This window comes from Oryctolagus cuniculus, chromosome 21 (genome assembly GCF_051225735.1).
Source record: "Oryctolagus cuniculus isolate XC-2025 breed Fujian yellow rabbit chromosome 21, ASM5122573v1, whole genome shotgun sequence".
In the NCBI taxonomy this organism is placed as follows: Eukaryota; Metazoa; Chordata; class Mammalia; order Lagomorpha; family Leporidae; genus Oryctolagus; species Oryctolagus cuniculus.
This window is the reverse complement of record NC_142887.1, coordinates 27,158,237-27,172,554: the sequence shown is the minus strand read 5'-3', so window position 1 is coordinate 27,172,554 and position 14,318 is coordinate 27,158,237. Positions and strand designations below refer to the sequence as shown.

General features: G+C 65.9%; 2 protein-coding genes across 6 annotated transcripts in view; one reads left to right on the top strand and one right to left on the bottom strand.

Moving 5' to 3' along the window:
- ZMAT5 (zinc finger matrin-type 5) overlaps positions 1 to 4,217 on the top strand; it is a 23,610-nt gene extending 19,393 nt beyond the window's left edge. For all 5 annotated transcript variants that reach the window (XM_017350689.4, XM_002721164.6, XM_070065786.2 and 2 more), the window contains one exon: positions 4,018 to 4,217. In XM_017350689.4, the coding sequence (XP_017206178.1) occupies positions 4,018 to 4,147 (130 nt within the window). In that variant the 3' untranslated portion in view covers positions 4,148 to 4,217. The remainder of the gene's footprint in view (positions 1 to 4,017) is intronic.
- Positions 3,625 to 14,318, bottom strand: CABP7 (calcium binding protein 7). The gene is made up of 5 exons (XM_051826692.3): positions 13,802 to 14,318; positions 7,069 to 7,212; positions 6,338 to 6,450; positions 5,928 to 6,081; positions 3,625 to 5,759 (listed from the first exon to the last, which is right to left on the bottom strand). Exons 1-5 carry the CDS (start codon positions 13,908 to 13,910, stop codon positions 5,632 to 5,634), a joined length of 648 nt encoding a protein of 215 aa, XP_051682652.1. The 5' UTR covers positions 13,911 to 14,318; the 3' UTR covers positions 3,625 to 5,631.

The window sequence follows — 14,318 nt, the reverse complement described above, 5'->3', positions numbered from 1 at the left end:
GGTGAGGCCACGTTGGAGGCCCGTGCGTTCCCAGGCCCTGACCAGCTGTGGTCACAGGCCTGCTCACAGGCCCCACCCCTTCCTGTAGAGGCTCAGCCCCTCACTGGAGTCTGTGCTGGCTGAAGGTGTGAGGCCAAGTGGATCTGACTCCGTGTCACCAAGTCCACTGCTGGAGGGAGGGGCTTGAGTGATGGCTACCATGCCCCCAGTGTGCCAGTCACGATGGACCTGCCCCCACTGTCCCCTCTAGGACCCTGCTGGAAGGGAAACTGAGGCCACAGGAGGGGTGCAACTTGCCGAGGGCACACAGGCAGGGGGAGTCAGAACCAGGACCACACAGGGGTGTGTTAAGGTCATTGTCCCCCATGCCTCCCCAAGGAAGGGCTCTGGGGTGGGCCCAGCACTCAGGATGCTCAGACATGGATGGGGAGCCCTCAGAACTTGTGAGGGTCAGCACCCTTGGGCAGGTGCAGCCCACACCAGGGTCAGCACACCATGGCGCAGGCTCAGGCTGGGGTGGCTGCAGGCCACATAGGTCATAGCCTGAGCCAAAGCAGGGCTCTGGCTTTGCCACCAAGTGTTGAAGGAGACGGGGGCAGGAAAGGGGCTCAAGGACGTGGTCTCAGCTGCCTGGGCCACCTCCTGGCCCATCTCAGAACGGGCAGCTGCCTCTGTGCCATGGCCTAATGGGAGAGGGGCCTGGCCTGGGCTGGGGGGGTGAGGCTTTCCCTCGGGGCTCTGCCGGTCAGTGAAGGCCAAGTTCCTTGCTTTCTGTGAGTGCTGGGTGAAAAGAGGTGAAGATCCTTTCAAATTACGTTGTCTTGTCATTTACCTTTGCTTTACGTCTGTGCCTGCTTTTTGTTCCCCGCCCCCTTAACTACCTGTGGTCCGGACAACGACCCACATGTTCGAGCGATGTCCCTTCCTCGTGGTCCATTGAAGGAGATGTGGCTTTGGGCACGTGGGTGCCTGCTTGAGACCATCCGGGGATCCCGTCCCTGCTCTCCTGAGCCCCGTCCGTGCAGCCTTTCCCCTGCACCCTCCTTGGACCCCCCCCCCCCCGCATGGGTCCCCTTGGGCCTCTGCCCTCACAGTAGCACTCCCCTCCCTGCTCTGGCTCCACGTGCTTCTCCACTGGAGTGAGGGACAGCCCCGGGTACCGCTCGGGGCTGTGCGGAGGGCTCGGGGCACCCTGTGCATGTGCCCCAGCGCTGATGCAGTGTGCTGTGAACATGAGACCCCGAGCACTAGGGGATCAGGTGGGGAGACTGAGGCAGAACGAGTGGCCCCAAGTCACAGGTCGAGGTGGCGACCACCCGATTTGGCCCCTGTGGTGTGCTTCCTGCCCTTGGCCTGAGCTTGCAGGAGGTCGGTGCCCCCGTTTTGCCACTGAGCTCATCTGGGCCACGCACGGGCTGCCTTGGCCATCACTTGGAGGGGAGCGAGGCCCCTGCTCCGTGTCAGGATCCTGGGCCGCCTCTCACCACATTCAGGAGTGGCCAAGGGGCCCACCAGCCACGGACTGGAAGTAGCAGGGGCTTTGTGGAGTGGAGCCCGCAATGGGACCCCATGCAAGGCTCTGAGGGCCTCCCCTGCCCCCGCCCCCAGGCTGCTATCCCTCTGGGCACCCAATGTGGGCCTTCCGGGGACCTGCTCTTGGCAGTCACTTCTCTGCGCCCACCGCCTGTCCACCTGCCTCCTGAGGGCTTGGAGCCAAAGCGAATGCCTCTCAGGCCACGCAGGCCCATCTGGTCTTCAGAAAAAGGGGCTGTTGCAAGGGGACGTGGCCATTTATTCTTGACCTTGCCACGGCTGCCCAGGTCGCAGGGCCTCCGGGAGCCTCCTGCTGCCTTCCCCGCCCGCAGGCAGCACTTTCTCACCTCTCACCTCCGACCTCTGTGTCCCTCGCGGTGCACCCTGGGCTGTTGTAAGCATGGGGGTGTGGAGCTCCTGTTTCCCCAGCCTGGCGGTGCAGGCTCATCCCCCACCCCGCCGCGCCCCGCCGGGCAGATTGACCCTGAGGGATCTGCCAGGAGCAGACGGCGGGAGGGAGAGGCGGCCTCAGACACGCAGCCTAATCCCCTGGGCGGCCGGTGCTTGTCCCTGCGTCCTGTTGGCTCTTCAGATTGTCACTTTATCCCTCTTAATCTCCCCTCGGCGCCCCCCCTGGCCCAGTGCCACTGTTCCAGCCCAGGCACCACCTAAGTCTCTATTTCCTCTGGATGAGGACCACAGCTAGGATAGTGCCAGGGAGGACGCCTGTCCCTGTGTACCAGGCAGACAGCCCACGCCACAGGCAGAGCCCGCCACGCGCGGACCTGTGCACCTGTTTGCCCTGTGTAGGGGCCAGAGAGCTGGGCTGTGGGGCTGCGGAGGGCCCTGGAAAGGTGCCCGGGTCCGTGAGCAAACCCCAGGGATGAGGGAATGCCTGCATCCTGTCGGAGGGCCTCAGGGTGGGCAGGGACACTGGGCTGAGCCTTGGACTCAGTAGCTAGGTCCCCACTGCCCACGAATCTGCCCGTTCTTTTGCTGGATGAAGGGCCCGAGGCTCAGAGAAAGGGGCTCACCCGGATCGCAGCCTCCCTGGGGGAGCGCAGGCTTGGCGGGCGGCCGGGGCGCTCCCTCCCCAACCGCACAGCCTCCCCTACTCCCACCCTTCTCTGCGGGAGAAGGAGTTTATGAAGCCTCCCCAGAGCCATCAATCACGCCAAGGGCTGCTCTCCGCGCCCTCCAGCCGGCAGCAATCCATCTGGCCAGGGATGTCCCCGTCCTCACACGCAGCGGGAGCCCCAGGGGCAGCCTCGGGCGCCCTGAAGTCCTCGATTCTCTACAGGGGTTCAGGCCCAGCTAGGGGAGGCTGGGTGGGTGCGGCGAGGTAAAGTTCAGGGCTCAGAGCGCGCCCAGGGCTGCCAGGGCCTCACCTGCCCCGAAGGCTGGGTTGGGGGGGCCAGGCGGGATGCAGCTGGGGGCTGCTGGAGCAGGGGGACCTGAAGCGGGGGCAGTGTCTGCAGCCCCTGGCTAGGCTGCACCCCAGCCCTTGCGTCACTTGGACTCAACGACCCACTCCTCGCAGCACGGTGGTCTCATGTATGCATGGGGTTCACATGAGGATTCCTGAGATTCTCGAGGCCGTGGTGTGTGGCCCAGGGCAGTGCTGGTCTGCAGGAGCTCCCGGCACTGCTGTGGGTCACTCAGCACCCACTGCGGGGGGCCAGAGAGACCCTAGCCCTACCCACTCTCTACCCTCTGTCTCCCATGGGGGAGGGGGACAGATGAGCCCCCTGGGGGAGTTGAGAGTTCATAGCCTGGGAGACACCGCACTCTGGAGAGGAGCGGGGCCGAGTGTGGAGCAGGTTAGGAGGCGAGGGGGAGGCTGCCTCTGTCCCACCAGGCCTGGGTCAGCTCCCACAGGGAGCCCAGGGTTGGGCTTTAAATGGGCCCTGAGCTTTGGGGGGCAGGGACTCGGGCACTGAGGAGAGCAGCATGAGAAATGAGGCTGTTTAGCAAAAATTTTAGATAATATTTTTTTCTGATATCAAAGGCTTGCGTGCTTGTAAAACTTTTGAAAAGTATAAAGTAAAAAAAAAATCACTCATCATTGCATCACTCAGATAGAACCACTGCTAACATTTCGCCATGACTTCCAGGGTTTTTTTTTTTCTTTATGCCTTTATATATGTTATATATCTTTAAAGAAAAATAGTATCATGCTATATACATTATTTTATAAGCTGCTTTTTTCCCTACTCACATGGCATGTCTGTTCGTCAGTGCGTACACGCCTGCCTCGGTTTGCTGCAGGCTGGGTAACATTGCTGTGCGCGTGCATGTGTGTCGGTGCCCACAGTGGGACACCAGGGCTACTTCCGTCCCCTCAAGGCCGCCTCCACCCCCACCATGGCCTGGGGCTCAGTCCTGGGGGAGGGGCTGCTGCCTCAAAGGCTCTGTGTCCAGGAGGGTCAGGCAGGCCGCGCCAGGCCGCCCCGCAGTAACGCTCTCCTCTCCTCCTCTCTCTAGGGCTGAACCCATCAGAGCCACCGTCTTCCAGTACCCCATGGGCTGGCCTCCGGTCCAGGAACTGCCCCCCTCCCTGCGGGCACCCCCACCTGGAGGGTGGCCCCTGCAGCCCAGAGTGCAGTGGGGCTAGCCCCTTCCCCTGCCTGCGCCCCCCACTCCCTGCTGGCTGTCATCCGTCAGAATAAAGACATGGGTCAGGACTGGAGAGGCTGAGACTTCCTGCTGCGCCCACGGAGCCCCAGACCACTCGAGGCCGCGGCCCGGTCCAGGTTCTGTGCGGCTGTCGGGCAACCCCCCCGACGTCATCAGAGGGCGGCTGAGACACTTCTGGAGGTTGATGAAGACGTGTGTCCCGTGTGGTCTGGCCGTGCGAGCCCCACTCTCCAGCCCCCGGCTGAGGACAGCGGGGCTGGAACAGACGGGAGCCTGTCCAGGGGCCAGGGGGTGCAAATCCCGCCCCTCTCTCAGGGGCAGCAGAGGCTCAGCCTGGCTGGGCACAGGGTGCCCCAGTGTGGCTGTGCCCGTCGCCCGGGAGAGACGTGGCCCCAGCCCCGGGGGAGGAGCCCAAGGACCACCTGCCACCCACGCAGCCCCCACGTCTGCCTGTGCCAGGCAGGTGGAACAGGCTGGGAGCTGGGTCTCCGGTCTTGAGGTGCAAAGCCGTGGGGGGACCTGGAGGGTAGGCCCTGGGCTTGGGCGAGGGCCTGGCTGGGCTGCGTGGCACTGCCAGTGCTGGGCTGTGCCAGTTTCTCCACCCAGGGGCCCCCGAGCTTCCACCCCAACAGCCCGGGGCAGCAGGGGGGCCGCAGGGCTGTCAGGCCCAGCCCCGCCTCCCTCAGCTGGACCACGGCTCTAGATCCTGTGCCGGCGGTGAGGTGGCCCTGCACGGCTGGGCCTCTGGTGGAGGGCCCCCTCAGGTGTCCGTGTGCCCTTCCTGACCCACTGCGGAAGCGGGAACTGAGGCCCGATTCCAGGCTTCCTGAGCCTCAGTCTCCTCACCTGGGAAATGGGCTGGGTGTGGCCCGAGCAGGCATGTGGAGGAGGAGGATGGCTGCACGTGGGTCTAAGGAAGGGACCTGGGAGGAGACCAGGGGCCCCCTCAGGCCACGGCAGGGATCAGGGCCAAAGACCCTGGCCTCATGCCCTCCAGGAGAGGGGGCGTTGCCCCCACTTCCTCCGCCCTGCCCTCAGCCTCGGGCAAGCCTCAGGGCCTGGGCTGGGGTTGGCTGTGCAGTCCTGGGCAGGCAGCTGCCCTCTCTGAGCACAGGGTACCCCCTCTCGCCTAGAGGACGCCGGTGGGGACAAGGCCCTCTGTTTCCCAGGAGCCCCTGGAGAGCAGGAGGGGTTAGCGCTACATACAGGCCAGGGTGGAACACGGGCAGGGTGTGGGGGCACTAGGGGCCGTCCCCAGACCCCCACAAGGCCTTCCACGGCCAGGCCATGGCTCCGTGCAAGGCCCATGGGGCCAGTGGGGTGGGGGCCCCAGACATCTGGGCCCCGAAGGACACACAGAGGGTGGCCCAGGAGGCCGGCTGCAGAGGGGGCTGCGGGTGGAGGTGGGCACGGAGCGGGCCCGGGGAACCGCATGTGCCAGGAGGGGCGCCCAGGAGACGCCTACTTCATGCCGCTGCGCAGCACCTGGTTGGCCGCGATGAGCATGACGCTGATGATGAAGGCGATGGCGAAGGCGCAGATCAAGCTCTTGCGCACGCACGTCTGGCGGATCTGCTGGTTGGAGCAGGCTGTGGCCGCCACCGGGAGAGCCAGGGAGAGACACAGGGGACAGGGAAGCCATGGGATCAGGGGCCGGCATGTAGGACACCCCCCCTCCCCTGGGGGAGGCTTGGGACAGGTGGGGAGGGTCCACCAGCCCCCGCTGCGTCCCCCTGGCCCCGGGGTCAGCCACTCACTCTCCACGTCCACGGGGCACTCCTCGGCCGTGCCCAGGTGGCTCTCCTCCTCTGTCATGATGATGTTCTCGATGTCCTTCATGGACAGGTGCTCACAGAAGGTGTCGTACAGCAGCCGCTTCAGCTCGTCCACTGTCAGCTTCTGCATGTCGCACTTGGGTGGGGTCGGGGGAGACACGGCGCTCCAGCCACCACCACTGCGCCACAGGCCCCACCCGCACCCTGCAGCCGCATGAGCCAGACCTGCTTGCTCCCCGTCCCGAGAGTCCTTGACCTCCCCCAGCCTCCCCCAGTGAGCTCATGGCCCTGCGGGAGGCCAGATGTGCAGTAGACAGGAACCTGATGTGGCCATGACCCCGGAAGGGCCCCACGGAGTGCACAGCCCTGGGTCCCAGCCAGCCAGGGCATACCTTCCAGAAGACGGTATCAAAGTCAGTGCCGTGGAACTTCTCTGGGATCCCTGAGGTGGACAGCTTGGGTCCCAGGAGGGTCACAAACTCTTCAAAGTCCACTTGGCCGTCGCCTGGAGCAGGCACAGGTTCGATCAGTGGCTCACACTCAAACCCAGCCCAGGCAGCACAGCTCAAGGGACCAAAGGGTGGAATCCTGCCCTTCTCTGAGCCTGGAGTCAAGTTCAGGGCACCTTACACCTGCCAGGCACTGCGGTGATGCTGCAGCCCTGCTAGGAAAGGTGGCACTGGCACAGGGAGACCCTCGCACTCCACGCCAAACCACCCATGGCTCCCTAGCTCCATGATGCTGCCCCCGGGGTGAGTGTGGCACCCAACAGCCTCTCTGCCATACAGCTAGGAACTGACACCCAGGACACTGCACCGGCCCAGCCTGTCGTCTGCTCTCTGCATGGGCGCGGGGAGGCCACGGAGGGGACCTGGCATTACCAGTCCTCTTTAGGAATCCTTCCATAATAAAATGCAAATATTAATGATTTGGAGTGGGAGGAACTCTGATTACACCCTTTCTGGACTTTAAAACTTTCTCAGAACAGAGGGGAGCCGTCTCTGAGCCCTTTGTCTGCCCAAGGCTGTCCCGCCCTCTCTGACCTCCGCTCTCCAGACCTGGCTGTAACCTGCCATGGGCTTGGGGGCGGGGGGTGACGAAACAGGCAGGCGGCAGCGCTCACCGTCCATGTCCAGCCGCTGGATGATCACCTCCAGCTCCACCTCGTTGGGCATGTAGCCCAGGGAACGCATGGCCGTGCCCAGCTCCTGCTTGGAGATGAAGCCATTGCCGTCTCTGTCAAACACCTTGAAGGCCTCTCGGATCTCTGCGGGGGAAGTGGGGAGCACAGCAGGCTGGGACCTCACGTGTGTCTCAACAGCCCCCTTCCTGGACACCCAGGATCCGAGACTCCCCACAGCCTGCAGATCCACGGAGAGCCAGCCCTCGGTGGCCCGAGACATGCAAGGGCTGCACCCCTGGGTGGGCTGAGCCGGCAGCTCTGGTCACTGCGGCCTGCAGTGACCGCCCTGGGGTCTGAGCGGTCCAGGCTCCCATGGCGGCTCCTGGCGTGCTCACGACGACCCCGTGTGGTGGCCACCATGTTCAGGGAAGACGCAGCGGCTGCCTGAGGCTTCTTCCTGCTCCCTCCTCCATCCCCCCTTCCCATGCATCCCAAGAGCTCAGCCCTTCACCCCCAGCCAACAGGCCCCCATGGCAGCGGTGGCTCCAAGCTAATGGATGGCTCAGCAGATGGCCTCCTGGTTTGGGGGAAGACAGGGGTGAGATGGAGAGGCCCCACCAGGCCCAGGAGGCATCAGATGTGGGGGACCCTCCCCTTTTGTACACAGGGTGACTGAAGCCTGAGTGGAGTGGCTGGGAGTGGGAGCAGTGCACTGGGCTGGGAGCCTAGTAATAAGCAACCCAATGTATGACCTTGGTCCAGCTTCAGTCTTAGTCCCAGTAAAATGGGCGGAATGATATGGGGACAAAGATGCCGGGGACCTGTTGGGGAGGTCCTAACCCTCCACTCCACCTGTTTCTCTGCTGCCGTTCCAGTGGTCACTGCCCGAGCAGGGCCTCTGGGGGATGGGGGAGGCGGGAGCCTCAGTCCGCCAGCTCCAGCTGCCTGGGGGTCCCTTGGCCTTGTCCACGCTGTTCTCCTAGGGGGATTCCCGCAGGCAGAGGGGAGCTCCGTGTGTGTGTGTGTGTGTGTGTGTGTGTGTGTGTTTGGAAGGAGAGGCAGACGGAGTGCTGTCCCACGCTAGACACAGAAACTGAAGCCCTGAGCAGGCAGCCCAGCCAGCGCGAGGTCAGGGCCGTTGTTGGCTAGGCTGGGCCTTGCCTTAGGGGGCTGTGACCTTGAAACTGCCCACAGGATTCTGCGCCTTGGAGTTGTACCCTGGGCTCAGTGGGGGCAAGGACGCCCAGCTAAGCTGCCTGGCCTCACCACAGGCCAGGGGCTGTGGCCCAGAGAGGGCAGCCGTGTGTCCTGGGCCACACAGCAAGGTGGCTGGGGCTGAGGTGCTCACTGTCCTCACCCTTCCTGCCTGGTGCCCACACCCACGGCCTGCAGGCCAGCCCAGCTCGCAGAGAGACCAAGATGGACAACAGCGGTGCTTGGGCCACCTGGGCTCCCGCGCCCTCTGCCTCTGGCCTTTCCCTGGTTGGCTGAGGCAGGGTGTGAGATCCTGGGCTCCTGACCAGTGGCCCCCTGCGGCCACTACAAACCCTGGACTCTGGGAACCGCAGGTCAGCTCCCACTTTCGGGTTCCTGGGCTCTCAGAAGCAGGGCTCCCCATCACCACCAAGCGCGGGCACAGAGCTGCTGCGGGGATCCGGTCGCCGGGGGTGGATGTGGAGGCACACACCCGACATGCATGCAACACACGGGACATGAACGCAACATACAATGCACAACATGCGTGCGGAGCCACAATCCCACACTTGCAACATGTGACACATACGTAATCCAAACACACCGTACAACACAACACATGTACAACACAAATCCAACATACACATACAATAAACACGTGCACACACACACTTAGGTCTCCTGGCCCAGCGCCTGCGGGGGTACCTACTCCCCTTCCTGAACTCCAGCCCAGGATGGGGTGGGGGACCCTCCCAGCATGGAGGGGGGCACCAAGACTGCTCCCCTGCCTGCCCTTTTTTTTTTTTTTTTTGGCAGGCAGAGTGGACAGTGAGAGAGAGAGAGAGAGAGAAAGATCTGCCGTTGGTTCACCCTCCAATGGCCGCCGCAGCCGGTGCACTGCGCTGATCCGATGGCAGGAGCCAGGTGCTTCTCCTGGTCTCCCATGGGGTGCAGGGCCCAAGCACTTGGGCCATCCTCCACTGCACTCCCGGGCCACAGCAGAGAGCTGGCCTGGAAGAGGGGACAGAATCTGGCGCCCCGACCGGGACTAGAACCCGGTGTGCCGGCGCCGCTAGGTGGAGGATTAGCCTAGTGAGCCGCGGCGCCGGCTCCCTGCCTGCCCTTGAGGCTCCTGTGCCTGGGGCGCTCCACCCCTCACCACCGTGAACTCTGACGCCACCCCTGATTCCAGCTGGGACGGCACTGCATCGAGTCCCAGGCGCCTCCGTGGCTCTTTGCCTGTCCTGGCTGATCTTGGCCCTCCTCGGGGTCCCCACAGCTCCTGCTCTTCCTCCACCCCTTGCCCTGACCGCACTGGATTGAGAACTGTGGGTGCTGGGAGCGCTGGAACCAGGTCAGTCTTGTGCACGGCTGTGTCCCCGTTACCTGGCACTGAGCCTGTCACTCGGGCACAAGAGTGAATGGCTGATGTGGGCAGCAGAGAGAGATGGGAGCTGGGTGGTCCACGCCTCACTCGGTCACCCCGAGCCCACCCACAGTTCCAGGAGCAGAGAGGCCCAGGAGGTTGCCTGCCCCTGTTCTCCAGCCCCCAAGGACCCAGTCCCACCACGCCCTGGGCTAGAGGGGAGAGAGGCCGGCAGGTGCATCTTGGCCTAAGTGGGCAGCCCAGTGGGCCACACAGCCATTTCTCAGGCCCGGCCACCCTCCCAAGGCCACCAGGAAAATCCACAGACTGTGACTCTCACCCATGCAGCTCCTGCCTCGCCTCTCTCCACACACCCGACTCACGCCAGTCTCGCTCCCATGCCTCTGCCTGGGCTTGGAGCCTTGCCCCCGCCCAGCTCCATTCCAGCCCCAGAGGAGGGGAGTGCAGGGAGGCGGCCTGGAGTGGCACACATCCCACCCAGCTCGCCTCCATCCTGGCTGGGTGACCTTGGGCAGGTGTTTGCTCACCTGTACAATGGGGCTGCTGGGATGATGAAGCAAGAACAGCAGGCGAGCGTTTGGCCAGGCCTGGCTCAGAGAGGGACGCCGTAAATCAGAACGTCCCACACGGCAGAGCCAGAAGGAGAGGGAAGACCAGGTGAACTTGGGATGCCAGGCGGGCCTGCCTGCCGCCTGGGACCAGGAGCAGAGCCCCGGGCCTTGACTCCGCTCCATGGCCAAGTCCAAGTCCTTTCCTCACTGAGCCTCGGCGGGGCTCATCTGTGAAATGGGGATGAGACTCCCACCCAGCCCTGGCCTCTGTGGGGGGCTGCCCGAGGGAGGCGGGTGCCACCACTCCCCATCACTGTTGTGCCAGGAACACATCACAGCTGGGCGCTTTTCCCCGAAAGCTTTGCTCCCTTACTGCTGGGGAGGTCGGCGGCAGGCTGACTTCTTCCGTCTTTGCATGGGGACGCCTGGCCCAGGAACTGGCTGGCAGAGCCCCCAGGCTTCCGGGCCCACGACACCATCACCATCAGCCTCACACCCCTAGCCCCTAGCTGCGTGAGGACCTGACGCCCCAGCAGGCCCCAGGAGACGCCTGCGCCCCGAGAGCCAGAGTCTGGAGGTCACTGGAGGGCGAAGCACTCTGCCGGCCCCACGCCCCAGCAGCCCGGACTTCCTGAGGGTTGGGCCAGTGCAGAGGTGGCTGCTGGGCTCCCAGGGAAGAGGGGCTGGGAGACCCCTAACCCGCTCTGATCTGAAGGTCCCCACTGGGCAACTCTCCACACGGGCTCCATCCTCGGGCCCCAGAACCCTGTGCCAGGAGCTGCCAGCCTCGCTCTCTCCTGCCTCCTCCCTCCGACTCGAAAGGCAAAGGCCCCATCCCAACCTCTGTGCCTCTGGAGGCCTCTGCCGTGCCTGCCGGTGGCGGGGGGCACAGAGGGATCTCGGGGAGTCCCTGCCTCTCCCTCATGCTGGGCTAGCTGAGGCCACATCTCGACCCTGCCACCTGCCATCTGCGGATTCCGAGGGCCCCTTTGCCAGATCTTCTGGCCCAGCCCCTGCGCCCACGGCGGCCCAGCCTCTTGGGCCCGCCACAGTCCAGGCCCTTCCTACCGCAGGCTCCCCCTCCTTGGCTTCTCCCTCTGCTACACCCCAGTCCCCAAACACCCCACGGCCAGGCCCCTTACTTCCACCCCTGTCACCAGCAGCCCTGGGGAGGACAATGCCAACCTCCCTTCTACAGATGGGGAACCCACGGCTCATGGAGGCGAGTGACTGCCCAAGGTCACGCCACGAGCAGGGGCCGCAGACTTGAACCCAGAGCCGCCTGCCTGGGAAGCCCTTACCTTAAGCCTGAGCTGCCCCACTTCCCTTTCTCATCGTCCTCCCCACTCGGACTGACGCCCCCCAGTTCTGTGCAGGCAGCAGGCACGCACTGTCCACAGTGTTGCACCCTTTTCCCAGCACGTGCGGCTCCCCGCTGAGGGCTTCGTCCCAGCCAAGGGCCCAGGTCTTACCCAGACTGCCTGGGGCAGGAGCACTCACAGGGCACCGGGGAAGTGGGGGGGACAGAGGTGGTGTTGGTGGGGAACCCACGCCAGGAAGGCCGCTCTCTCCACCCAGCCCTGGCATCTGAGGACCACTGCAGGGGCCTGGAGCAGCAGAGGGTCTGGGGGCCCCTGCAGCCACACTGGGGGTGGTTACAGGAGATCTCTTGCCTTCCTCTACAGCTGTTCATCCGCCAGGAGCTGGGCTGGGGCCACCCCGGCCTGAGCCCGCACCGCCATCCCCACCTGCCCCGGCCCCAGGGAGGGCCCTGCCCTCCAGACGCCCCCTGTGCCAGGGCCCCTCTCTGCTGGCCCGGGGAGAAGGGGACGAGCGCGAAGAGGGAGGGTGTCGGTGTGCTGGTGACTAACACCGCTGGGCTCCTGCCAGCTCGGCTGCCGGGCAGCCCAAGGGGAGCCTGCGGCCTCCGTGCCCCTGCACTGCCCCAGCCGTGCCCTGTTCACCCCGCACCCCGGCCTCCTGTCCGCTTCTCCCCCTCCTCGGGCGAGCACTCCAGGACTGGGGGATTAGGAGAGGGGCTGCTGGCAGCAAGGGGGAGAGAAAGAGGTGGGAGCTGCCTGGCAGGAAGTGATGGACAAGGCCTTCGGAGGGGGCAACTGGCAGATCTGAGGTGGCCCAGAGGCGGCAGGAGGGGACAGAGGGGGGAAACAGCCTGCGTGCCAACCCCTGCTCCCTCCCTGCCCAGGCCCCGGCGCGGAGGCTCTGCCCCTGGACTTGGCCCAGACAGCGGGTTTCCGTGGTTTGGGGGTGAGCGGTGAGGTCCGATGTGCACCAGCGCCCATCCTGCCCACATCAGAGCCCAGACCCTGCCTCTATAGCTCTTCCGGAACTTGGGGGTTCGGGTGAGGAGCAGGTGTCTCCTGGCCAGTGCTGCAGCGAGCCTGGGGCAGCCACCTCCTCTCTCTCCATCTTCTCCATGAACGGGAGCTGCCCCCACCTGGGCTTGGGGATGAGGCAGGTTTTCCCCGTCCGCCTTCCCCTGGGCTCCCACCATCCTCCCTGACTGTGCTGGTCTCCCAGCTGCACCCCCAGAGGCCCTGATGAAGCCCCCAGACCTGAGAGACCCTGGAGACTCCAGGCACCTAGAGAGGGCCACCCTCTGGATAATTGCAGCCCCTCCCCCAATCGCAGACAAACAGATCCCAGGAAGCCCAAACTCCCATCATGGCAGAGTGCCCCCCCTTCTACTCCATATGGGACCCCAGGAGGGCTGGGGGGAGGGAGAGCCACAGCACCTCCCCCCAACCCAGCAGGGAAGGTGCTGGACAGGCCCCAGGGGTCTGGCTGCTGCCCAGGGTACTCTATGCCCTGCTGGCTGCTCTGCCCTCTCCCAGCCACCTTCCTGCCTCCCCACTCTTGTCTGGGAGGCCGAGGGGCTGGGGCAGGGGGCAGGTTCCGTCCGGGCCTCCCCGCCTTTCCCTTGCAGGCTTGGCTATCGCGACCGAGCCGCCCAATCCGGCCACTTGTTGTCGCCGCCGCTTCCCCAGCTGCCTTCCCAAGCGCTCTGGGCTGGGGGTCCGCGGAGGGCCGCGGGAAAGGGGCGCGGGCTGCAGGTGGGGCTGGGGGCGGCCCCGCGGCGTGCAAGAGCAGGGCAGTCGCCCTCTCCCCTTCTCCAGCTGCCCGAGCAGATTGGATTCTGGAAGCGACACGAGCGGAATGTCAATGCGAGCGCAGAGCCGCGGGCGGGCGCCGCGAAGGGGCTCAGGATGCGGGTGCTCCGGCCCCGCAGGCGCTGGGGGCGCAGCTCGGACCCTCACCCCAGCCCTCCGCTGTGCCGCACTGGCAGCGCGGGTGGCGCGGCCCCGTGACCCCGCTGCGGGGCCCGGCAAGTTTCCGCAGCGCTGGGGGCCACGCGGGCAGGGGTGGTAGGGCCGCCCCTCCGCCTCGGCGACCCCCGCCGCCGCGGCGCCCATGGGTGCCGGCTGGTCCTGCCTCCCCGCGCGGCAGCTGGCTCGCCGGGGCCGCCCACCTGGCAGCCGGCACCTGCGGCCAGCCCGGCGCCCCCTGCGCCCCTAGCCCGCATGGCACCTGGGCGCACAGGTAGGAGGGCCGGCGGGCAGGGGTCCCGGCGGGCACTCACCCTCCAGCTCGTCCTCGGGGATGTCCACCGGGCGCTGCTCCGACAGCAGGTTGGGCACGGTGTAGATGCCCCGGTACATCAACGCCGCCGTCACCGGGTGGAACGGCATCTTGGCGGCTCCGTGCCCGCCCGCCCGCCGCAAACTTTGAGGCCGGGGCTCATGGGCCGCCGGCGGCCCCGGGGGCGGCTGGAGCGGGCGGGGCGCGCGGCTGCGGAGGGCGGCGGCGGCGGCGGCGAGGCGGCGGGGGGCGCCCCTGCGGGGGCCTAGCGCCCCCACGCCCCGGGCCGCCCGGCCATGCCGCCCCCTCCCTCGTCGGGCTGCCGGCCGGGGCCCCGCAGGGGCGGCGGGGGCGGCGCCGCGCGGGCCTCCCCGCTCCGAACGCCGCGCGCTGCGCCCGCCGCGCCCGCTCCTCGGTGCCCCGCGCGCCGCTCGCCGCCTGCTCGTCCGCTCGCCGGCGCGGCCGCCCGGCCCGCCGCTCTGGCTCTCGCCGCCGCTCCCGCTCGCTCGCTCGCTCGC